This window comes from Pan paniscus, chromosome 6, assembly GCF_029289425.2.
Source record: "Pan paniscus chromosome 6, NHGRI_mPanPan1-v2.0_pri, whole genome shotgun sequence".
NCBI lineage: Eukaryota > Metazoa > Chordata > Mammalia > Primates > Hominidae > Pan > Pan paniscus.
This window is the reverse complement of record NC_073255.2, coordinates 153,905,134-153,930,750: the sequence shown is the minus strand read 5'-3', so window position 1 is coordinate 153,930,750 and position 25,617 is coordinate 153,905,134. Positions and strand designations below refer to the sequence as shown.

At 38.3% G+C, this 25,617-nt stretch overlaps 1 protein-coding gene across 10 annotated transcripts in view; it reads right to left on the bottom strand.

Moving 5' to 3' along the window:
* Positions 1-25,617, bottom strand: part of ST7 (suppression of tumorigenicity 7) — a 274,540-nt gene that overhangs the window by 126,900 nt on the left and 122,023 nt on the right. For 8 of the 10 annotated variants that reach the window (XR_008626030.2, XM_034964867.3, XM_034964869.3 and 5 more), the window contains one exon: positions 1,227-1,309. Coding sequence is in view for 9 of the 10 variants with exons in the window: in XM_034964867.3 (XP_034820758.2) it covers positions 1,227-1,309 (83 nt within the window). In the remaining variant the exon portion in view is untranslated. Of the gene's footprint in view, positions 1-1,226; positions 1,310-2,250; positions 2,454-25,617 lie in introns of those variants that run through there. The other 2 variants (XM_063606360.1, XM_063606361.1) reach the window with 1 other exon arrangement.

Sequence of the window (25,617 nt, the reverse complement as noted above, 5' to 3'; positions counted from 1 at the left end):
CCTTTTTACTCTGGCTCCTCACAAGCTCAAGCTTCTGAAATCCACCATTATTCTAGGTCCATTTACGCTCTTTGCTCCACATGTTTGCACCCTTCTCTAAAGCTTTTCTGTTTTTCTTCTGATCATCCACTTCTCTTAACATCAACTCTGTAAAATTTTTTTTATGCTTATTTCTATAATTTAATCACAAGTATATGGGTACAGAGAAAAAAAGCTTTTCTAAAACCTTTTTGCCTTAAAGGTCATTTAATTCTATTAGAGTAGTCCCACTGAGTTTAGATGGTCCCCATTTGAGGCCACTAAAATTAACTACTTCAAGTGTTACCATTTAGCACACCTGCAACCGTTACAAAGATAAGGTAATAGAGCCATACAAATGATAATCATATTGCTTTTTTGCATTTTAGGGATTTTTTTTAAAGGAAGCAATGCATAAATAAATGTAAATTTAGAAAGAAAAGAAGATGAAGGGAAAAAAAACTTAGAATTGTCACAATCAATGTCAATACATTTTTAAAAAACTAAGCTATATTTCTATTGATCTTGATTTTGTACAATATTCCATTTTGATCGTTGGTTTTGTTTGTTTGTTTGTTTGAGACAGAGTCTTGCTCTGTCACCCAGGCTGGAGTGCAATGGCGCGATCTCGGCTACTGCAACCTCTGCCTCCCGGATTCAACCCATTTTCCTGCCTCAGCCTCCCAGATAGCTGGGACTACAGGTATGTGCCACTACACCCGGCTAATTTTTTTTGTATTTTTAGTAGAGATGGGGTTTCACCATGCTGGCCAGGCTGGTCTCAAACTCCTAACCTCAAGTGATCTGCCCGCCTTCGCCTCCCAAAGTGCTAGGATTACAGATGTGAGCCACTGCGCCCAGCCCCATATTGATGATTTTTAGTTGAACTGAGTTACATTTATTTTACAATATCTTAGATAGTAAAATTTGACAGAGAATTATGTCTTCCTTTATTTTCCATTTCATTTACATTTGTTTTTCCCCTTCAACAAAGTAATACATGATTGCTTAAATTGTTTTCAAATATTTCAGAAATATAATGGGGTAGTAAAAGGCTTCTATGAGTCCACTCCCCAACATATATACATGTGCAAGATAATCACTGTAACCTGTTAGTGTATATTCTTCCAGAGCTTTTTACTGTACATACACTAATACACATATTACTAATCAGCATGTTTTTAAATGAGAAGGACTCCACCACTTACCAAAATAAGCCCTGATATTAGTGAGGAAGTGCCTGTTAGGGCCACGTAGAACTTCGGTGTTAATGTGTTCAAAAACATGCTCACTGAAAAAGAAAAGAGAGAGAAAGGGAGAAGAACAAGGAATGTATGAGTATGTCAGTAAAACCAGCTCTTTCATTTTTCTCTCTGGTAAAATCATTTATTTCTGATGATGAGAATTCTTAGAACCATAGTAAGATCCCATTAAAATGATTCACCATTACTTAGGCTCAGAATACTAGGTGTCAAGTAATATATACTGAAAGAAAAAAGCTACATACAAGAAAATAGAGTACTTGTAATTTCTAACTCCCAAAACAATTGTTGAGAATGGTTTTCATGGATTCATAACCATGGAAGAGTTTAATCAAAGTTGATTACAAAACTGTTAGCCAAAAAGAGAAGGTGCTCTTACACATTTTGTGGGACCTGCACATCAGAGTCCCTGATGCATCAACAAGCAGTATTTCAACCTTAGAATAAACTGAAAATAGCTATATTTAATATATTAAATAGTTATTAAAGATTATTATACTATGGTTACCCCTAAGAAGAAAGGACAAATTGACAAGTTATTAGGTTGGTGCAAAAGTAATTGTGGTTTTGGCCACTGTATGATGAGTAAAAGGTTTTTTTCAACTTACTTAAAAGGTTTTTAAACTGGTCATCGAAATAAATGGAGTCAATGAAATAAATGAAAAATAAACCTCTAAAAATGAATGTTCACTGCCAAACACCTTCTTCTTCTTCTTCTTTTTTTTTTTTTTTTTTCTTTGCGAAAGTGAGTTTATTAAGAAAGTAAAGGAATAAAGAATGGCTATTCCATAGGCAGAGTAGCCCAGGCACCTTCTTGACCACTCTGTTCATACCCACTATTCAGTTAACCTTCTTGCTCAATGATTAGGGTTCACTTACAAGTATTTTATACATATATTTTAAGTCATTGTTATTTATATCTAGATACTACACAAAACTTTTATTATTATCAAAACCACCACATACTTACTGGGCTTTTTGTGGGAGTATTCACATTTCTTTACTGAATCTGTTTGTAGAAGGGAATCACATCCAGTCTGGTTTTAGAAGTAGGGCTTTGATGTCATTAGAGGGAAAGGCTTTGGCATCTGTCCTGAGCTCAGCCCAGAAAGCAAAGTAATATACCAAAATGAACAGAGATCCCACGTTCACTCATTCAACAAATATTTTTCTCTGTTTATGAATGAGACAATGGGTAAAAAATGAAAGAATGAATCAGACACAGTTCCCACTCTCTAGAAGACCAAGTGCAGTTGAAACACACAAGCAAATGAGCAACTATTACATAAGTGCATAGATAGGTCCTGGGTGTAGGATTTTATGAAAACATGCTAAGAGGGATGCATCCCAGGCTGGGTGGCAGGGAGGAAGTCCAGGAGATGGACACATCTCAGCTGAATCCTGAAGAATAATTAAAAGTTAACCAAACCAAAGTGGACAGGAGGAGGGATGGGAGGACAATCTAAACAGAGGAAAGGACCTGCCTCAAGATGCCAAGGAGACAGCATGGGCCTTTCCAAGCAGATGCAAGGGTTGAGGAGGTTAGGAGACTGAGCAACAAAGACATGGATGTTGAAGGGTACACTGGTTCCATTCTTTCGTGCCACCCAAGCATCCTCTCAATAAGCTCGCCTCCCACTGCACCTACTCTTAAATGAATTTGTTTGACCTGTGGTATTTCATTTGCAATCACAAGAGACTGGACTAACACAATGTGTTCAGTCAATATTTACAACTCGAACTAAATGGACCTGGAACTTCCGGGAAGGTAGAAGAAGGCACAGAAGTAGTCATCAGCTTAGGGCTGTGAGGTAAGAGGAGGAAGCTACAGTTGAGTTGAGGAGGCTTTGCCTGGCCATCAAAAAAAAAAAAAAAAAAAAAAAAATATATATATATATATATATATAGTGATATGTCATATATATATAGTAATATGTCATATATTATATATATATAGTGATATGTCATTTCCCATGCAACAGTTTGTTCGTAGAAGGAAGGAGATTTTTTAAAAGGAAAAAAAATCAAATGTGCACAAAACACCCCTACAGCTTATAACTGCCAATATGATTCAGAGGTGCTTAAAATTCTCAAAATTTCCCTCCACACTAAGAGTGACCCCACATTCCCTGTTATTTTTTTAAAAGTCAGCAGAGGCCAGGCGTGGTCGCTCAAGCCTGTAATCCCAACACTTTGGGAGGCCGAGGTGGGTGGATCACCTGAGGTTAGCAGTTTGAGACCAGCCTAGCCAACATGGCAAAACCCCATCTCTACTAAAAATACAAAAAATTAGCCGGGCATGGCGGGTGCCTGTAATCCCAGCAACTTGGGAGGCTGAGGCAGGAGAATTGCTTGAACCCGGGAGGCAGAGGTTGCCGTGAGCCAAGATCACACCATTGCACTCCAGCCTGGGCAACAAGAGCAAAACTGCATCTCAAAAAAAAAAAAGCCAGCAGAATATTCATTTTGTTATTCTGTAATTATAAACATTCATATCTGTACCATATACGTTTCAGTAGGTTTCTGCAAACAAACTGAACGCCATTGAAATCCATTTCTAAAATAGAGGAAAAGATTTGCCTAAATTAGAAGTGCTTTAGTAGCCCTGCTGTTGACTGCCTAGCAACAAAAGCACAAAGCAATGGAGAGGAAAGATTTTCTGCTGAAAAATCACTGATCCACTGGAGGCAAAGACTCAAGATTTAATCAGTAAGTGAAAAAAAAAATTGAGTTTTTTTAAAAGAGATTAAAAATAAAGATTCCATTCATTTGTTTTTAAGATTATATATCAATAATAATTAATAATTAAAATGTATTTCTCTGGTATATCCATGTATAGGAAGGTGGCAGAGTTCACATAATGGTAGGCATTAAAATAAATGGAGATACAAACAGAAAAGAGAGAAGCAGAAACAGAAACACCTAGAGAGTAGGAGATGCCCATTTAATAACCTATTCATTTATAATCTTATTAACTATCTGGCAAAAATCATTCAGACATGGCATGTGGCAATTCTGGACATAATGTCAACACTTGGTACTTGCTATTTCAGCCTACGTATTCATGTATTTAAGGATTATAACAAAGCATTTTCACAGATTAGAAAAGTTAATTTTCATTTCAGCTCCATGAGATCAATATTATTCATCTTGTCTTGCGGCTGGAGGCTGAGCAAAGACCTGAATGCCAGCCAACCTGCCCCCAAGCTCATGCTTTTAGCATCACAGGGGACACATGGGAATATTACTGAAAAGCCTTCAGCAAAAAAAGCACAAAAGGAAACTACAGCAGCCTTTCATTAGAAAAGGAGAGGAAGCTCTAAATAAATGATACTATAAGATAGATTTTTTTAACATTGTACTTATTTTTATCTCGGTCTTTTCTAGATAAGTCCCCTGTGAGCTTGTCATTTCTGTGTGAAGCACTAGAATGAAAAGGCAGAAAGCCACCCTGAGAAGGGGGAGAATCTAGTTTAAAAATTCTTCTATTAAATTAGGAAGGCTGCAAACTATAGCCCAAACTGCCCTAAAACCAAAAAATATCTTGCCTAGCTTCATCAAAGTCATTAGCAATTATTTTTGAAAACATATGAGGGCCTGATAAAGTGCCTAAAAATTGGACCAGAAAACTGTGAGGTATGTGAGTTGAGACATAAAATGGATATTCCTGATATTCTTTTTTTTTTTTTTTTTTTTGAGGCAGAATCTCGCTCTGTTGCCCAGGCTGGAGTGCAGTGGCACAATCTTGGCTCACTGCAACCTCTACCTCCCGGGTTCAAGTGATTCCCCTGCATCAGCCTCCGGAGTAGCTGAGATTGCAGGCACCTGCCACCACACCTGGCTAATTTTTGTATTTTTAGTAGAGATGGGGGTTCACCATGTTGGCCAGGCCTCTCTCAAACTCCTGACCTCAGGTGATCCGCCCACCTCGGCCTCCCAAATTGTTGGGATTACAGGTGTGAGCCACCCACCCAGCCAGATATTCCTGATATTCTATAGACACATCAAGGTCACCTCCATACTTGCTGGGGCTAGGCAAAACAAAAACCAACATGTAACAACTAATCTAGCTTTGTGAAAATAAACTATAATACTTTACTAATGCACTATTTCAACAAATCAGAGGGCTTTTCATCGGACCTGACTGGGCACCTCTAACAGGTCACACTGCTCAAAGAATATCACCTCAGTTATTGAAAGGCAGCCTCAGGGAATGCAGCATGTAGAGTTCTGAAGATGCTGAACCTTCACCTGGCATAGTCTTCTCATTTAATTAATCAGTAAATGTGAAGGAATTAAGTGTGGCACTGAGAAGAAACTAAGTAGGCAGGGTAGGTACATGGACTGAAAATTAAATTACCTCTATGGATCACAGAAAAGCATAGGTAAGAGGACAATACAGCAGGTTGAACTGTGGGAAGTGAAGAATCACCCCAGTGAGCAGGGAATTCACACCAGAAGGCTTACTCAGGAATCACGTGGCATGCCCCTATGAAGCCATGTCTGTAAGGAGCCAGCCACGTTCTGGCTCTCATGACAGTAATAGCCTGCCACTATCTTCTTCAGAGTATGAGCAACCCCCGTATTACACTCCTGGAAGAGGCCTCTGTAAAGCAGAGCAGGCATATAACCCTGTATGTTTGCCTCCTTACGTATATTCCACCTTGCACAGGGAAGTCTTCGAATGAAGGAGGTAAGGCAGCATTAATGCCTTGGAGGTACTGACTAGATAGAATGGAATAAGCAGCATGATGAAATCCACAGCATCCAAAAATATGGGTGTGCTTTGTGCCATGTTCCTTTTAATGATTTGCTAAAATATGACATGCAAAATGGAAAAAAAATAAAAGTTATTAAGATAATAATCAGCAATAATTCAAAGGGTTAAAAAAGAGTCCCTGGGAGAAAAGTTTAGAGAAACTAAGTTATTTAGGCTGAAAAAAGAAAACAAACAAAAAAACAATGGAAGGGACTTTATATAAAAGCATTATGCCTAGGAAAGAGACCAGGAATAGGAGACCCAGTCACCAAACATGAGACCAACAACAGTGTTGTGATGGCCCTGAGAGAGTACCACGTTCTTGCAGAGCTTTGGTTTCCTATCTGTTTCCCAGAACTGCTCTGAGGCTGAGATGAAATGTGCATTTTCTCTTAACATCAGTCTATAGCTGCTGAGTGCCTACACTGGGCCAGATTCTGGGGACACAGCAGCTTACAGAGCACTGCCCCTGACCACAAGAGGCTCACAATCCAATGGGTGAGAGAAGCAAGTCATCGGATAAGCAAATGGGAAAGGACGCATGAGGAAATTATAAGGGACAGGGCACCAAAAGGAATGGAAGATCAAGAAAAATTTCTGCCAAGAAAAGGCATCTCATCTGAGACTTGTAGGCTGAATAGAAAGTTAACCAGGTAAAGTTACTGATGGCTGCAGAGACTAGAGAACAGTGAGGGGTAGAGCGGTAGGCCATTCCATGCAGAGTACCGCAGCCCTGGGGCCTGAGGGTGAATGCCCAGGGAAGGAAAGCTAAGCGCAGTTAAGGCACTGGTGGGGAATTAGATATGTGAAATTACTATCTAAAGTGACTGTATACAAATACATGGAATATTGATTGACTAGTAGTGAATGGCGAGTCTCAGTTTCCACTATGATGAGACAAATTAACATGGATCCAAATAGCACTTCTAAAAATTAGGACAGCTGTGTGTCTTCCCCAAAATTACCAAAATGATTTTTGGAGGACTTCTCTCTAACAAGTTTATGCAATGCCTAGATGGACAATGCGGCCCAACTAAAAAGATAAAGAATAGGGGGCTTTGGTTTACTTACTTTCTTGGTAAATCAATGTGGGTGAAAATCTCTTTACAAAAAGTACTCATGTACATTTGAGATTGTTTCATTGTCTATAAAATTTAAAAAGTAATACCTATCTTGCATAGTTGTCACAAGAGCTAAACATAATACTGTAGATAAAGTGCCTAATACGGCAGACCTCATCAAATAATATGTATTATGACGGCTGTTTTTCTTTTGATTTTTTGTTGTTGTTGCTGTTGTTTTGAGACGGAGTCTCACTCCGTCGCCCAGGCTGGAGTACAGTGGTGTGATCTTGGCTGACCGCAACCTCCGCCTCCCGGGTTCAAGTGATTCCCCTGCCTCAGCCTCCCAAGTAGCTGGGATTACAGGCATGTGCCACCACACCCGGCTAATTTTGAAGTTTTAGTAGAGATGCGGGTTTCACTATGTTGACCAGGCTAGTCTCAAACTCCTGACCTCACTGATCCACCCCACTCAGCCTCCCAAAGTGCTGGCATTACAGGTGTGAGCCACTGCACCCGGCCTGATTTGGCGTCTTATATTACTATAGTTGTAGAATGCAGAGGAGACTGAGCTGAATGTGTAAATGCTAACAATGGTAGTAGCTGTCATATTAGCATTAACTGAGTATCTTCTATGTGCCAAGCACTGTGCTACAGTGTACAGCCCAGGAAGTAAAACATCCACATTGTGATTAGTCCTGTGAAATATGGATGCCCTACAAAACAAATGAAGAATCATTTCATAGAAGGGTCCTTTTATCTGGATTCTAGTTGCTTGGGGTAGTACTAAACCTGAGGGTGATTCTGAAAGCAGCCATTTTAGAAGGCAAAGAAATGTCCCTGAAGTCTAACATGTGCTCCTAAATCTCCGATTACTGCCTTACCAGATACCGTGGGAACAACCAATTGAGCCACAGACCATATGGGAACCACCTGTGATCCTGTTTATTCCTTTTCTTCAAGTCTTTTTATGGTTATGACATAAGCCATGTTAAAGCCTAAACCATAACCTAAGCATGCTGGTTAGCAATGTTTTCATTGCAAGGGATGAATATTCAAGGCCACAGTACCTTCCAGGCCCGAAGACTGGGCTATCAGGGTGGATTAAGAAATTGTCAATTTCATGCAAAGCAACATTTCTGATTTAGTTACTGAAAATGTGCTTTTCTATAGAAAGCACATTACGAGATAAGTTAGTCTAGCAGGGACTTCGCCTCAGACTGTTTTCTCAGACCTCCAAAGTGAGGTAGGGAACACACTGGAATAGTTTAATCCATCATTTGTATTTTTCCATGTGATAATAGAGAATATCATCTTCTCTCATTTCATTGTTCTTTCAACCTTACTAACTTCTCTCTTCCTTCCTGTCAGCATCTATTAAGTAAGGCTGCAACTTTACTTCTGCCCTTCCTCATTTACCAAAGGACAAGGGAATGAAAAATGGAAGCTCTAATGGCTTAGTTTACACTCCTGCTAATTTCAAACAGATTTCCAGATTGCACAGCTTTTAAAATGAAAGAACTTTTCCTCAGAATGACCCTGTGACAGACAAACGCTAAAGTGACTCCAACGATCCCCGCTCTGCTGGTATTCATAACTTCTTTTTTTTTTTTTGGCTGGTATTCATAACTTCTTTTTTTTTTTTTTTTTTTGAGACGGAGTCTCACTCTGTCACCCAGGATGGAGTGCAGTGGCGTGATCTTGGCTCACTGCAAGCTCCGCCTCCCGGGTTCACGCCATTCTCCTGCCTCAGCCTCCCGAGTAGCTGGGACTACAGGCACCCAGTTATTCATAACTTTATGTGACCCCTTTCCCTTGAATGTGGGTGGGACATGGAGTACGGGGCTTGCTTCTAACAAACAACTATGTAAGGTTCTATGTTGGTGGCAGACAGAGAGATCCTCCTTACTGGCTTAATGAAGTGGCCACGTGGACCACAGGCAGCCTCTACAACAGCCAGTCAGAAACTCAAGCCCTCAGTGCTACAGCAATGATTACTGCCAACAGCCTGAGTGAGACTGGAAGCAGATTCTCCCCTGACTGAACTTGCAATTGAGATAGCAGCCTGGTCAACACCTTGATTATAGCCTTGTGAGGCCCAGAGCAGAAGACCCATCTAAGCCATGCCTGGACTCCTGACACAGAAACTGAGAGATAAGAAGTGTGTGTTAAACTGCTATATTTACGGAAATTTGTTAGGCAGCAATATAAAACTGATACCATCACCAACATAATAATTCATGAAAATAAAAATCAACATTGACATCTGATAATGCTGGCTAATTGCAGTATGCCGAGAAAGGGTGCTAAGATACACCAACTCTATGTGCCCCGAGCGTTTCTTTCCCAATTGTTCATAAATAAAATACGAGTTCTCCCTCTGCTACCATGACATGCTATTTCACATGCTGGCATGTAACTGTCTTTGCAAATGTGCTAATACTAAAGTAGATGCTGAGAGGAGCTGTTTTTTTAATATGGAAATAAAATATCTTCATTTCACCCAGTAAGTGGTTTTTTTTCTAGTCATATTTTAAATACACAATATTTGCATGTTTTTTAAAAATCAGTTTTACATCAAGGCAGAGCATCAGTTCAATCAAGGATTAAAAGCACAGCACGAGCACTTCTTTTCCTCATTTGTTGCTTCTGCTGCCCCTCTCCTTGCCCTTGGCCCTGGTCTCCTTGGGGTCTGATAAGGTCTTGAGGTTTTATGTATCACAATCCCCTTGATAAATCCTGTGTCATTTATTCTTGAGGAAAAGACATGGAAGTATAATTTTAGACCCATTCCTATGGCAAGAAACCCTCATAAATCATTCTGTCTACTCTTCCTTCCACTCCCGATGTCGCCTAGGCAACTTTACAGGTACACTGTTTCTGCTGTACTGGGCATCTGGCTCTGCTGAGGAGTGGAGCTGAGCACATTCTTTCCTCAGTTGTGGTCTGGGAAACTATACTGGCGCAAACTGTATTGGTGGGAACAATGCAGTGTTCAGTCTTCATGGCACCTTCTCCCTTGCTGGAGGGAGGCCATCTGTCAACCTTCCCTGATATCATGAAGGACCATCCAACGCCCAGTCACACACAAACCTTAATAACCCTCAAGGACAAGTGGAGCAAGATCTCAGACGATCTGTTCCCTTTTAGTTACAGGAAACTTGATAATGAAGATCTCCACCCTGGTCAAGAACAGAGGAAAGACCTAAGTAAGTCTTATTATATTTTTAATTATTTAAAATATGCTTTCATTTATGATTGAACACTATTTTACGAGTTTGTCTGTTTCTCATAAACTATTTAATACCAGGAAGAAAAAATAAATGTCTATTTGTACACAAAGCAAACCTTCCACATAGTTACATTGAAGAGAAATAGAAACTTTGCTAAGACAAGGTGCTCCAGGCTCTGGGAACCTCTTCCCTACAAGCACACACACTGTGTCTCAATCCTCCATCAGCCAACACAGAGCACCCAGCACAGAGCCTGGTCCACACAGTACTCAATGTTTGATAAACGCTAAATGACTACAAGGGGCAGAGTTCTAGGTAGGAAAGTTATAACAACCATTTCCCAGGACTTCTGATAATAACCTTCATAAGAAAATATAAATCTGACAAAACTACAAGTCTTTGATGGCTGGGACTTTGCCGTGTGTGTGTGTGTGTGTGTGTCTGTGTGTGTGTGTGTGTGTCTGTGTGTTTCTATCCTTAGACTACCTGTACAGTCTGAAGTCCATATTAGGAAGACTCAATGACTACTACACATTAATAAATCAAGATGGTCCCAGATATATTATCCTCATATAGCAAGACTATGGCTATGTAGAACCCTCAGAAATTAGTCATGTGGGATAGTTAAGGTTTTATCCTATTAAACCAGACACTTTTAAAAACAATTTCACAACGGAATCTTTCCAAAATGCATTACATACTTGACTTCACCCTTAAAAAGAATGGCCAGAACATATTTCAATCTTTGGTAACTCTAAGTCATCAAAATGAATGTAAACTACAGTACTGTGTTAGCATGCAAGAAAGTTTTTTAAAAAACTGTTGAGGCCGGGTGCGGTGGCTCATGCCTGTAATCCCAGCACTTTGGGAGGCCGAGGCGGGAGGATCACAAGGTCAGGAGTTCAAGACCAGCCTGGCCAATATGGTGAAACCCCGTCTCTACTAAAAATACAAAAACTAGCCGGGCGTGGTGGTGGGTGCCTGTAGTCCCAGCTACTCAGGAGGCTGAAGCAGGAGAATCGCTTGAACCCAAGAGGTGGAGGTTGCAGTGAGCCGAGATCGCGCCATTGCACTCCAGCCTGGGCGACAGAGCGAGATTCCATCTCAAAAAACAACAACAACAACAACAACAACAAAAACAAACTGTTGAAGTACCCTAGGTTATTGCCTCCAAAAGTAAGTAATCCCGCACAGGTTTTGTTTTGTTTTGTTTTGTTTTAAGTCTTCTTCATGTTATTTTTGTCACCTGACACACTATCAGATATTAACTATTATTATTTGTTGTGTACCTGCTTCAAACTGCCTTTTCTCCTCAATGTGCTACTTAAAAATCTGTTGTGATTTCAAAGGTGCATGACCAGCTTTGGTCATTCAATAGATATTCATATTCAACGTGTGGCCAGGTACTATGTAAAACACTGGTGATACAAAGATATATGATATATACATAGTTCTTATCCTCAAGGAGCTCTAGGTTTTGTGGGAGAAGCAGACATGGAGACAAATTGGCAGGCAATTATAATTCTGGTGTTGCTGGAAATATAGAGCTAGTACTCTTAACTCAGCCATGGGCTGGATGGAGTGAGTGACAGAGTGTGCATAAAGGAATGTTTCCTTGAGAAGGGTGCTAAGTACAGCCCTAAAAGATGTGCACTGGAACTATGTAAAATAACAGCTGTGTTTGAGGGCCAAAGGTAAGGCCTTCCCTTGGTAATTATTTTATGCTTATCTGTATGTACTATACGCACTCGCCTTTTTTTCTTACTTAGTGCTTGGTGCTCTGGGGAATTGAAATGTTTGGATTGCTCAGTTCTTGCAAGGTGCAGTGTCACTGTAGAGAGCTATTACATGCTCTTATGGGGTGGCTGGAGTGAGTGGTATAAAAGGACACTCCCATTTGTTCTTGTCTTCATACTGGAGTACTCCAAAAGGCTCTTCACAGCATCAGCCATGCAAAATGTGCTAGGACTTTTCCATTATCTTAAGGGGAATTTGTTCACTAGCTTCTCATTTACTCTTCCTATACTGGAAGTTATACCAAAAAATATTACAGAAACTTTAATAGTAAGATTTGGAAGATTACATGCTACAAAGCTGAATACGGCAATTCGTTACTTAATGTGCTGGAACCTAATAAAAGGGTTCAAAATACTCACAATAATCAACTGTTTGAACAGATAATTGTTAAATCTAAAATGCATGGAAATAACTAAGAAATGTAAGAAGAATATTAACAAGTATAACGGAATAACATCTATATTCTAAAACATCTTTCATATATGCTCTACATTTATTAATATCTAAAATATATTTAGCTTATAAAAAGTATCATACACTGAACTAGACACTGGGGGCAGAAAATAACATGATAATGAGACTGACCCTACCCTTGAGACAGGAAAATGAGATGGCTACACAAATAACACAGAATATGAAACATCTCAGAAGAGAAGTACAGATAAAATCTAGAGGAAGTAAACATTACTTCCAGCTAGGAGGGTTAGAGAAGGTTAATGAATGGGATGTCCTTCCTTCTGGGCTTGGAAAGAAGGATAAGCTTTGAACATGAGATTAGAGAGGAAAGAAGAGAGAGTATGGACTCTAGGTAGATATCACAGCATACACAAAGGAATTGGATTGGAAAACAGGGCGGATGAGAAGCAGTGGGAGAGAATGCTGGCTCAAATGCCAAGCCAAGAAAAGTGGACTTCATATAGCAGGCAGAAAGAAGATACCATTCATAACCAGAGATGTGACAAAGACAGACACATCTGGTAGCAATGGGGTACAGTGTGTAAAATGTGCAGCTGCGGGAATTATTTCAGAGGGAAGCGCCTATAATACCACCAGAGAGGGGAGTTGAGCATATCAGATGTTGCAGAGTTAAATTCAACAGGATGTGGCTTTCCCAATGTGACATAAAGGGCGAGAGTCTGGGCATGTTGGTGAAGTGGGGCCAAAGTCAAATTTGAAGTGATTAAAGACAGTGAATAGTAAGGAAATTAAGGCAGCCAGCTCAGCTACTTCTACAGGCAGTCTGGCAGTAAAGAGAAGAGCATTTATCATTAAGTGTGACTTAAGTTAAAGATAAATGGCATTGAATGAGTTAGTAAGTAAATTATGAATAAAACTCAAATCTTTTTTCTGCTGCAAGAACAATCAGCCCTTCTATGAAGTATAATACTGGTTCATTCTTACAACAAACTTTTAAAGATGTATGTATGGTTAATCATTATGAATGTGTCTCCTTTCTCTGAGATTCTTTTTTATATATGCCTTTAAGAAAAATTAAAACACAGAGAACTTTAACTGGCATGATTTTGAAACTGACCACTACACACATATGTATATTCCTGTTTTATCAGCTGAGATTACATGACAAAATAAAAGTAAATCTATTTTCTATTCTATTTATTCTGATTTTTACACTTTCTATTAATCTACTTGCTTTGTTTTGAAACCCTCTACTAACTGAAAACTAAATAGTTTGCCTTAAAGGAAGATAATATATTGAGTCAGAGAAGCAGCTACAGGCCATGGGGTAGTAAAATTCAAATCTGATCCAAAGTTAGGTTTTTCTTTTCATTATATTCTCTAACAGTTCAATGACGAATGTACTTCTCTTCTGAGGAAAATCTGCCCCGCAAAAGAAGGCCTGCTGCAAGCTGCATTAAGAAGGCTGTCTTCCCCTGGGTGAGGGTGTGTAACCCACGGAGATAAGAAGCCACAGGGGAAACCACCACACAGGCCACTATTTTAGTATTCAGCTGCTCCAGCTGCATGGTTGTCCAAAATAAGCCCTTGGCTTTATTATTTTCAATTCCAATAACTACGTTTGGCTTTGCATTTGTACCTAAGGACCAGTTATTTTTCCAGAAAGCACCTAAAATTATCTCCTCAGGTCCTGGGCTGTGAACTCCGGTTAATCACAGATGCATCTGGCTTTACGTAATGTCTACGGGTAACAGTCGGTGGAAACTGGAGCATCGATATTTTCAAATATTGGCAAGCCAGTTTAAAAAAAAAATCTATTAAAAGATGCATCTAAATTCCAGGTGCTTTTTGTTACCAAACAAATCTCAAGCTAAATTCATCCCTAATAAAAATGTTCCTAGCCCCTGTAAATGGCATTTTCCCCTCTTAAATATCTATTCTTATTATCTCAAATAGTGTCCAAAATGGTCATCCCTCATGGTGAATAATCTATTCATCTGTAATGCAGAAGGAAAAAGAAAGAAATTTCATGTTTTTAATTAGCAATTGTCTAACGCCTAGATCCTTAGAACGCAGACAATGTTTCTTGAGGTGGATCAGTAATTGGTTAAAACTCAAGGTTAATGAAGCTACAGTCCTAGGTTTGAATGAGTCAGTCAACCTCACTCTAAGAAATCCTGTGCCATGAACTCAGAAGGTACCTCTGGCCCAGCTGTATTACAAATGAGTATTACCACTGGAAGGCCAACCATCATGTTACTATAGAAACAAACAAATGTGTATCCCCAAAATGGATGGAGATTGCTTTTGCTTTTCAAAGTTGTTTTCCCAAAACATTTTTTAAAATACAGAAAATAAAACAACAAAAAAAGAAAGAAACCATTCCTCCCTGCCCCTGCTCAAGAAAGAAAAGAAAAAAGAAAGGAAAAGAAAACAAGGTAGAGGGAGGAGAAGGGAAGAGAGGGGAGGGGAGAGGAGGGAAGTTTGGTTATTTGATTACTAGCTAGGCTTAAAATTCTATGTCTATTTTCTCTAGTTTTTAATGCTTTAATTAATTTTTTAAATTTAATTTAATTACTAGTTCGTGTTGCCTTTTTTTCTATTGGAATGGCACTAATTTATAAAAGCTCTTAGTAAGTACGTTAACCTCTTATCTGTCATAATTGATGCAATTCTTCCCTTTTCTTTTAATTTCCTTTCTGAGTTTCATTTCCAGAATTTTAACAAAACACTGTCTACATAAAAATCGGGAGGAAAACATTACTGGAAGAAAAACCTCTATATTCAATTTGCTACAAAGTAGAATTTACTGGAATGTCCCTTTCTATCCTCTAGCTATCTTTGATGCAAAAAGCCAAAGGAACACTTTGAGAGTACTTGATAGCATGCAGAAAAACAAAAAGAAACCACTCCATTGAACATGTGGAGTTTCACGGTGCTCTAGGCAACTGTATAGCAAATAGTCATCGCACACATGCATACAGACACTAACCATAAATATTGTTTGGTAACAGAAGGGAGAATAAGCAGAGAGGCATGTCATTACATGAGATGACATGACTACTGGTTTAAATGTCTCCCCAAAACTGGAAAACAGACAGACACAAAACACAGAAACCATTAAAATGAGACATTTCTCAGCTTCATCACAGGCAAAACCAGATACATAAATGATGGGAATGTAACATGAGACAGACCAACAGCTGCAGAGAAAATAAAATAAGAACCTAGCTGATGAAAAGAAATATTCAAAAAAAATCCAACTTGCAGAGTATCGGGGAGAGTATGTTTTTAATATAAAGTCTACCTCAGTGTATTATGAAACACAACCTTTTTCTCTTCTGTCACAGAGCACTAGTGACGTTTGGTGTTTTTCTCCCTTCCTTTATTCTTTTTCTTGTACAGAATCAATATGTATTTGCCTCTTATTTTCCTTTTCTTAGGAACAAGCGCCAGGACTGACTTAAGCATTACACAGATAGACATACCAAATTACAGAGAACAGGTATCTACTGTTCTAAAAACCTGGAAACAGAAAAAATGATAACCTAAAACTGATTTGCTCCTACCGCTTTTGAGAAAAGTAAAAACATAAAATATAATTTTATTCTCAAATTAGAATGAAAAATAGAATGCTCCCTGGTTCCTGAGAAATTTTTAAAACTTTTATATAATCACAATTTTTAATGGTTGAAAATTATTATTGGTACTTGAACTTTACTTCCTCCCACAAATAATAATAATGAATAATAATAATGGCAGCAAACACTCATAGAATCTTCATAAAACAACCAGCAATGGGCTAAATGCTTTACATGGTGTCTTAGTAAATTTTCACAACTTTGTGTTATTATCCTGTCTGTATCTAGAGATAAGAAAGTGAAGATTAAATCACTTAAGTCACTTGTCCAAAGTCACGCAGATAGACAGTGGCAGACCCAGGATATGAATTCAGGTACAACTGGTGCTGAAGCCTGAGTTCCTAACCATTGTTCTAAGGGCTTCTTACACTGGAAGGATCCCACAGCATTACTCACCCTGGGTTCACATAAAGCTTGTACCCAAGCATGTGTTCACAGGTATTTCCAGTCGGATTTCTTTCCATCTGTGTTGCCCTCAGTGGTCCAATCTTCCTTTTTCTTACCTGGATGATCATATCCCCCCAACCTGTCTCCTAGATGCCATCTCTCAGCACCCAATCTAACCCAAACTCTACACTGCCACCTGAGTCATCTTTCTAACACATGGGAATTGATCTGCTCCAGCTTAAAGATCACTAACACAAGGCATGACTAAAACAGATGAAGAAACTAATACCTAAAGATGGTAAGTGCTATTCCCTAGGTCATTTTTCTAGGAATTGGAAAATCTGCTGGTTTCTTAGCCTGTGCCTGAACTATGATTGACTACATAGTGTTAGAGTAAAAAGTAGCATTTTTGCTACTGAATTTAGAATCTCAGACTCAAGTATTTGGATGTCTATGATATTCTACCAAATGCCTATGTCCTCTACATACATGCTCAAATAATGTTTCAGCTTCCTTTTTCTTTGATTATTGTCGTTTGTTAATAAGGAGGAGATGGGAGGCGGAACCAAAGCCAGGAAGTTGGCAGCCACCAGCTTGCCTTACAGTGCTGCCTCCATATGCTCACAAGGAAATCTCTGCACCTGGCCTAGCTTCTGTGCTGAGCCACAAAACAAACATGAATGCTTACTTTTTTTCTTTCTTGAGAATTAAGAGAATATGCTTCATTAAATATATTTAATAAGTCATGCTATATAATCATATATAAAATATATATCATAACTCTATATTGTGTGCTAATAATTTTATATATAATAGCTTTAATCCCCTAATAGATTGAACACTACCCCATTCCTATACTTATTCTATTCTATGTTCTTATTAAAATAGCAGAGAAATGTGGCCAGGCACGGTGGCTCATGGCTGTAATCCCAGCAGTTTAGGAGGCTGAGGTGGGCAGATTACCAGATGTCAGGAGTTTTGAGACCAGCCTGGCCAACATGGTGAAACCCCATCTCTACTAAAAATACAAAAAAATTAGCTGGGCATGGTGGCAGGCTCCTGTAATCCCAACTACTCGGGAGGTTGAGGCAGGAGAATCACCAGAGAGGCGGAGGTTGCGGTGAGCCAAGATTGTGCCACTGCACTCCAGCCTGGATGACGTCAAGAGCAAAACTCCATCTCAAAAAACAAACAAACAAACAAACAAAAACTATATATATATATGTATGTATATTACAAATTAGCCAGGTGTGGTTGTGGGTGCCTGTAATCCTAGCTACTCTGGAAGTTGAAGCAAGAGAATCGCTTGAAACTGGGAGGTAGAGGCTGCAGTGAGCCAAGATCGTGCCATTGCACTCCAGCCTGAGCAACAAGAGCAAAACTCCGTCTCAACATAAAATAAAATAAAAATATAAAATAATAAAATAAAATAGCAGAAAAATGGAAGGTGTTCAATAGTTGACCAATTCCTAAACTGTGCTGAAATACATCCTGTCACTAGATATGTATGGTATTACAAACAGAGCGACTATTTAACCAACACACCAGACCTGTCTACATCAGGGATAGGAAAATGCAGTCTGCAGGCAAAATCCAGCCCACTGCCTGTGTTAGTAAATATATTTTATAAACACAGCCGTGCTTGTTAGTTTATGTAATGTCTATGACTGCTTTCATGCTACAACAGCTGAGTTAAATAGTGTAACAAACTGTACAGCCTGCAAAGCTGAAAATATTTACTATCTGGCTCTTTACAGAAAAGGGTTTGCTGACCCCTGGTTTACCTTAAATAAAAGCAATGCTTCTCTGGTATTTTCTACTAAAGTCCTTCTAATGGCAGAAGAAAATAAGAATATATTTCAGGGGAGTTATGAGCCCCGCTTAAGAAGCACAGGTTTAAATGACCGTTTGTCCAGTTACATCATTTGGGAAGTCGATCAGTATCCCAATGATGCTGCCATTCCTCGAAACTTTATAAAAATCCTAAATATAGCCTAGCATACCTTCTTTTCAATATTCTCAACTCTGGTAAATATTATTATTTCAAGGGTAGATTTACTTTTTGTAACATGCAAACTGTGTATAGCCCAAACTAGTACCAGCATTAAGTAGTCAAATTGGGTATTTCTGGTTTTTATAATGGATAAATTATAACTACCTATTAATGAAGTGGGTGTTTCTATATGAGCATTGAACTGGTTCAGATATCAAGTGTGATGGTGAGATTTTGTGTGTCAACTTGGGTAGACTACTGCCCCTAGCTATTAAACCAAACACTAAGTATTGCTGTGAAGGTATTTTGTAGATGTGATTAAAATACACAATCCATTGACTTTAAGTAAAGATTATCCTAGATAATCTGGGTGGGCCTGGTTCAATCCATTCAAAGGCCTTAACAGCAGAGCTGAGGCTTCTCTGATAAAGAAATCTGACCTGCAGACATCCGCTTCAGCTTAGACACAAGAGTTCCAGCCTGCCCTTCCTGATTAATGGCCCACCCTACCCATTTCAGACTTGCCTAGCCAGCCCCCAAAATCCTGGAACCCAACTCATTGCCTCTCTCTCTCTCTCTCTCTCAATCTCTATTTCTCTCTGTCTGTCTCAGTGTATGTGTGTGTAGCCTACTGATTCTGTTTCTCTAGTGGAACCCTGGTATATCAAGTCTAAAAATGTTTCAAAAATAATTTTAGTCATCTTTTACAATTGTCATTTTAGAGAATACCAATTCCTTGGATAAAAATAGCTAGCTAGAAATGAAACTCATTACTGTACAGTCACTATTATATCTGAATTCCTCATTTCACTCTGGCAAAACATAAATTCTAAAAGAATCAAATCATGTTAAACAAAAACTACTTTAGAGTACTGGTTTCATTTCAGGTGTCATTGAAGTCATAAAAATCATTATGTCTCCTCCAGCCTGGGCGAAAGAGCGAGACTCTGTCTCAAAAAAAAAAAAAAAAAAAAAAAAAAAAAAAAAAAAAAAATCATTATGTCTCAGATAAACTATGGTAGTAAAAAGATGAATGAAATGATTAAAATTTCTGCTACAGGTCGTGCCAAATCACACTTAAAATAATTTCTATAAAAATAATAAAGGAAATGATTAACACATTGAAAAAATTTAATAAATTGTGGTGAGGCATCCAAAGGTTTTCTGGATCTAAAACATCAAAAAGATGAATAATTTGAGAAGCATTTAAAATTGAAGCATTCAGACCTGCCATGCATATATTATTATCCTGGCCTTAATAAAGATTAATAAGAATGAGAAGAAGTTCTTAGGGCCATGTTAGGTACCTACTATGAGCACACTAAACAGTAGCTATTATAGTTTCTACATGTTAAAGTCCAAATTTTATTCTAGTCATATAACTATTGTTTTAATCAACATTTGAGGTAATACCCTTTTATATTTTCAAGTTATAATTTTTGCTTTTATTTGGAAATAAAATAACTAATATAATTTATTTTCTCTTCCTAGAGTGAGGTCAGCTAAAAACAAGAAAGAAATTTAAAGCATCCTGGGAAGTCATCATATCCTTTTTCTCCAAGAAAATCTAGTTTTGCTTGTTTTTGTGTATCCCACAACACCTGTGTTTGACTATGTTTTTCACTTTGGATTTGGATTTTGGTGTGATATACACAGTTCCAAAAAATCAATGGATAGAAAACTCAATGGCATAAATAAGGGTGGTATTAAAATATGCACAATAGGTTTCCTCTGCACAAATATGGTGATTATTAATATATATTCAACCAAAATATTTAAGTACCTAAATGCAGAATGTTTAAAGCTAGATTATCTATTTAAATTAAAAGCCTGAAATTTGGAATCTTCAAATTTACTTGCTGAAGTCATTCTGAAAATCTGATGGGTTCTTTCTCATCCACTCATCAATCCCATAAGTTCATACATGTGAATTGAGCATATTTTTGTTGTTCTTTAAAAATCACTACACACGTGGGAATTTAGCCTAAGGAGATAATAATAGGCATGTAAAAATATTTATCTTCAAGGATATTCAGCAAAAATATATCTATAAATATATTATTTGCAAAAGCAAAAAAAAAACCTAAAAACTAAATATACAACAAGAAAAATGGTTAAATATTAAATATCTATATGATAGAATAGTATGCAGCCATTAAAAATCAAGTTATAAATGACAGGAAAATGATCACTCCATTTTAGTTTAGAAAGCAAATTATATAAGTGTGTGTAGTTTGACATCTTTTGTTTAAAGTGTATAGATGATACGTTAGCTATCTGTATAGGTACATGAACATAAGGACAGTTTCTGTAACATATATCACTGAAAAATGGAATGACAAACATTCCAATAGTGCTCATCTCCAAATGGTAGAACTGTAAGTGATTTTTTTTCTTCACTACAGACTTGAAATTTTCTACTCTATGTACTAGTGGTGTATTTTAATCAGTGGAAGAAAAGGTTTCTTAAGCATGACATAAAACTAGAATCCATTAAGTAGTTGTCTTTGGAGGATAGAATTACATGGAACTTTTATTTTACACATTTTTTCCATTTTCTCCAGTCTTAAATATTTTTAAACACACTTGTTTTATTTTGGTAACAAAAGCATATATAGCTTTAAAAACAAACAATACAGGCTATTTTCTAAAGCAGGAATTTAGGGGAATTTAAAAAAAATATTTCAGTTTTATTTCAGTTAAAACAAGTTATTTAAGAATAAGTTGACAGAATAATAGCAGCAACAACATCAAGAAGAAAATCCTCCTGTCTTAAAAAGTTTTTCTAAAAGAACCAATGAGAAAAAGTATTTATATGTGTATATGTAATCTGAATTCTAGTTTTAGAAAGATAGTACATGAACATGAAACAATTTTTACAGTTTGCTACAATCACAAAATCCTGTATGAAATTATAGTTGTCCCTCAATACCCATGGAGGACTGGTTCTAGGAATCCCCTCACCCTGTGGACCCCAAAAGCAGAGGATGCTCAAGTCTGTTACAAAAAATGTCATAGTATTTGCTTATAACTTATGCACATCCTCCTGTATACTTTAAACCATATCTAGATTACTCATAATACCTAATACAATATAAATGCTACATAAATAGTTGTTTTACTCTATTGTTTAGGGAATAATGAGTAAAAAACAAATGCTGTCCATGTTTAGTACAGACGCAACCATGCATTTTTTTCAGAATATTATTTTCAATATGCCATTGACTGAATGAATCTGCAGATGTGGAATCTGCAGATTCTTGGGGCAGACGGCATTTGTTTCAGTGCATTTGTGACTATATATGAATAACACATAGATTTATTGAAGAACCTAAAAGAGAATGAGAGGCACTTAGGAAACCAACAACTCTGACTTAATATGAGCAGAATGCACCCAAGCACTATCCTCCATCCTTCAGTGTCACAGTGGGCTGGTGTCATGACTTAATTGCTGAGTTACAGCTAATTATAAGGTACATGAAACACTAAAAGAGAATTCACCCCAACCAATTAACTGAGTGGTTATTAATTGTACTGGAATGTCCTACATATGCTAATTCAAACCCATAAAGACATCCATACAACCATGACTCTTCTTGTTCTATCCTTTTTCAAGCTTTATAATAGTAGAAATGACCCTGATGCAAAGCATCTATCTTGCTACCATGTGGCTGACATTCAGCTCTGTCCAGCTCGACATAAATTTCTATGCCTCACTCTGGGTTTTAAGCAGTAACTTAAAACTGCATGATTACTGCATGGTAACAAATTGATAATAGCATAATAATTACATTAGAAAGAATGAAAGTAACATGTTAACTTGGATTCACAATGCTTATATGATAACCAAATACATGCTATTAATCTGTTTCACCAGATATATGGATTAATTAGCAACTAATCAGCAATGCTCCTAAAACTAAAGTTGTAAAAACATAATTATAGTTTTTGAAATCTTTGCTTTTCTATTCTACTGTTAAATTGTTAAAATGCCCAGCTGCACCTTCTCAACATCAAGGAGTTACAAGCTATGCTTTGGATTTGATGCCAGTTGTATAAAACTACTACATGAACATGGCTGCACCTATGAGTTCTTCTCTCTGTCCTTCAGTCCCTTCTAGCCACATGGAACCCTGTTTCCTAGAAAAGATTTAGGGATCAGATTTGTTCTCTCTTGGGCTAATAGCTTAATGTCTCTGGGTCAATTTTTCTTATCTATAGATTGAGAGATTTGAACTACAAGGCTCTTTTCACCTCTGAGACAAATGACAAATCTCTAATGACAACTCCAGCATAGCACTTAAGTGAAGAATCCAAAACCTTTTGCAACTCATATCACAAAGGGCTAATCTCACTAATAAATATAGTTCTTAGCAATCAATATCACATTCCAGCCTGGGGGACAGAGCAAGACCCTGTCTCAAAAAAAAGAAAGAAAGAAAGAAATCAATAACTCTTTCACAACAGAACTGAAACCCACACTGATTACATTGGCAAAAATCCAAAAATTTGATAACATAGGTTTTTTTTTCAGGTTTGCTTAAAATGAGGCAAATCCACATGCAGCCTATAATAACTATTATTACTACTACAACATATTATCCATTCTAAACGGTTAAACTCAATGAAATTCTCATCTGGAGCTATTATGGCTTGCATTATAACAGCTATTTAACACAATGTCTGCAGTAGCATAAAAGCAGAGTTACTGGATTCCTAAATGTGACTCTTTCTCTGGTTTGAGGACAGTCCTTTAGAATCTTCAATAAATATGTGTGCTAGCCATACCCTGTCATAGATGTATATGTTATACTTCTACCTTCCTCTAAGTGATGTTACAGAAAATAATAAGATAATATTTATAAATCATTGAGAATTCCTGATAATGGGGACAGGAGGCAGATAAATTCTAGGCAGAAAAGGGCAGGTCCATGGCAAAGCCCCACCCTCCAGCTGAAAAACCTGAAACCACGGCCCAAAGTGAGAACTTATATCCCTGTTTTCCCACTCAAATGTTCCCTTTTCCTAAACTGCCCATGGTCTGCCCCACCCCGCATCCTGTGCCTATAAAAACCCTAGACTCAGGCAGCAGAGAAAGGAGAAGCCTCTGGACATCAGAGACTACAGCTGGACATCGGAGAGAAGTGGCTTGACTTCGGAGACACAGCTTGATGACATTACTTCAAAAAAGAATCTGGCTGGAGACAGCCAGACTCCAGGGGAAGATTACATAGCCCCCTGTCCCCTTTTCAGCTCCCCTTTCCACTGAGAGCCACTTTCATCATCAAGAAAAATTCCCCACATTTACCATCCAATTCGTTTGTGTAAACTTGTTTCTCCTGGGTGCCAGACAAGAGCTCAGGAGCCATGAGTGCAGATACAAAAGGCTGTCACACTGGCCCTTTGCCCTCACTGGCAGAGGACAGCCACCTCATGTGAAAGGGTGGAGGGCCCTCTGAGCTGTTAACACTTAAGCCATCCGTGGATGGCAGAGCTAAAAGGGCACTGTAACATGCCTCCTGGGGCTTCAGGAGTCGCAGGGATCCTGCCTGGATGCTGCCACAAGGCCTGCACAGAGTTCGCTCCTGCCAGTGCCCAAAAGTGCTCACTCCAGCTCCTGTACCCACTCACCTGGGTGCTCCCTCCCACAAGGGGTGGAAGGCAGTGGGTCTGAGTGGAGTTTGATCCTGCCAGTGCCCAGGTGGCCAGCTGACTCCAGCGCTCATGCACTCCAGTTCCTACCTTGTTTGCTCGCATACTCCCTCCCATAAGGAGTTGAGAGCAGCAGGCTGAGTAAACAAGGCACCTGTTGTGAGACCCATTAAGGGGTCAAGGAAATATCCTGCCTCACTAGCAAGAAATACTAAGAAGTTTTGGGTGTATGTGTATACATACACATATATTGGATTGGCTAATTTGTAAATTGGTATCCTGATCAGCTAAATCCCAAATTGATAATCTGGAAATGAAAAATCTACTTTCAGTTTCACCACAGATTTATCAAGATACTTTCTGTACCACCTTTGTTTTATAATCTATTTTTTAAATTGTTACTGAAACACCGGAGGTTTGGTCTAGGTCCTGCTGCTCGCCACACTGAAAGCCAATCACTAAGGTGGCAAGTATTGCCAAGGAAGAAGGCTTTAATCAGGTGCTGTAGCTGAGGAGATGGGAGTTCAGTCTCAAATCCATCTCCCTGACTGATTAAACCAGGAGTTTATATAGCAGGTAAGCAATGTAACAATGTGTAAGAAACCAGGAAGTTGGGAGGGGCAAAGAAGCAAACATGGTGAATGAGGGGATCTCTTGGCATATGGTGCAGGGATCTGGTTTCAGTTCTTTGGTACTTTGTGTGAGAGGCCTAAAGGTAGTTTCCTGAGGAAGGAACTCAAGAGAAATCAAATATAAGTTTCAACTTTTTTAATGCCAGAAGGGTCAATTTCTATGTTTATCAAAAAGAACAGTATGGGGCAATTGGGCTGGTTTCAAAATGAGATATCTTGAAATTCTCTTATTTTTAAGAAAGATCAGGATAAATTATTGAGTTATGGGAATCCCCTGCAATTTACGAAGCAACTGTTCTAGAAAACTCTAAAGGCAGGGAGATGACAGGATGTATGTTCTTCTCCAGCTCTCTTTTTTCACACTGGTTCAGGCCTCACACAGACAGGCCTGGAAGCAGGAAAAAGTACAATGTGGAGGAGAGCAAACAAACACATCTTTCCTTCTCTCACTTCTTCCTGACATCCAGAGGAGTGGATGGCAGGGAAACAATGGGCTGTGCTGAGAGGCTGAACTTCTTAGTCTTCCAATTAGTCCAAATATCTTAATTTGGGAGCAAAGAAACGTGTAGCCACTACATTATCTAGCTCTACCTCCCATTCTAATCCTTCTCTACCTACCTCCACTCTTTTATTTCTGTAGGTACAACTTCTACCATGAAACAAAATAAAAATTGTCACTATGTTGATTGAGTTCAATGGCATATAATATATATCCAAAATAAGAAAAAATAAACCTTTGAACTATGAGTGCTTATGAACTTAAGT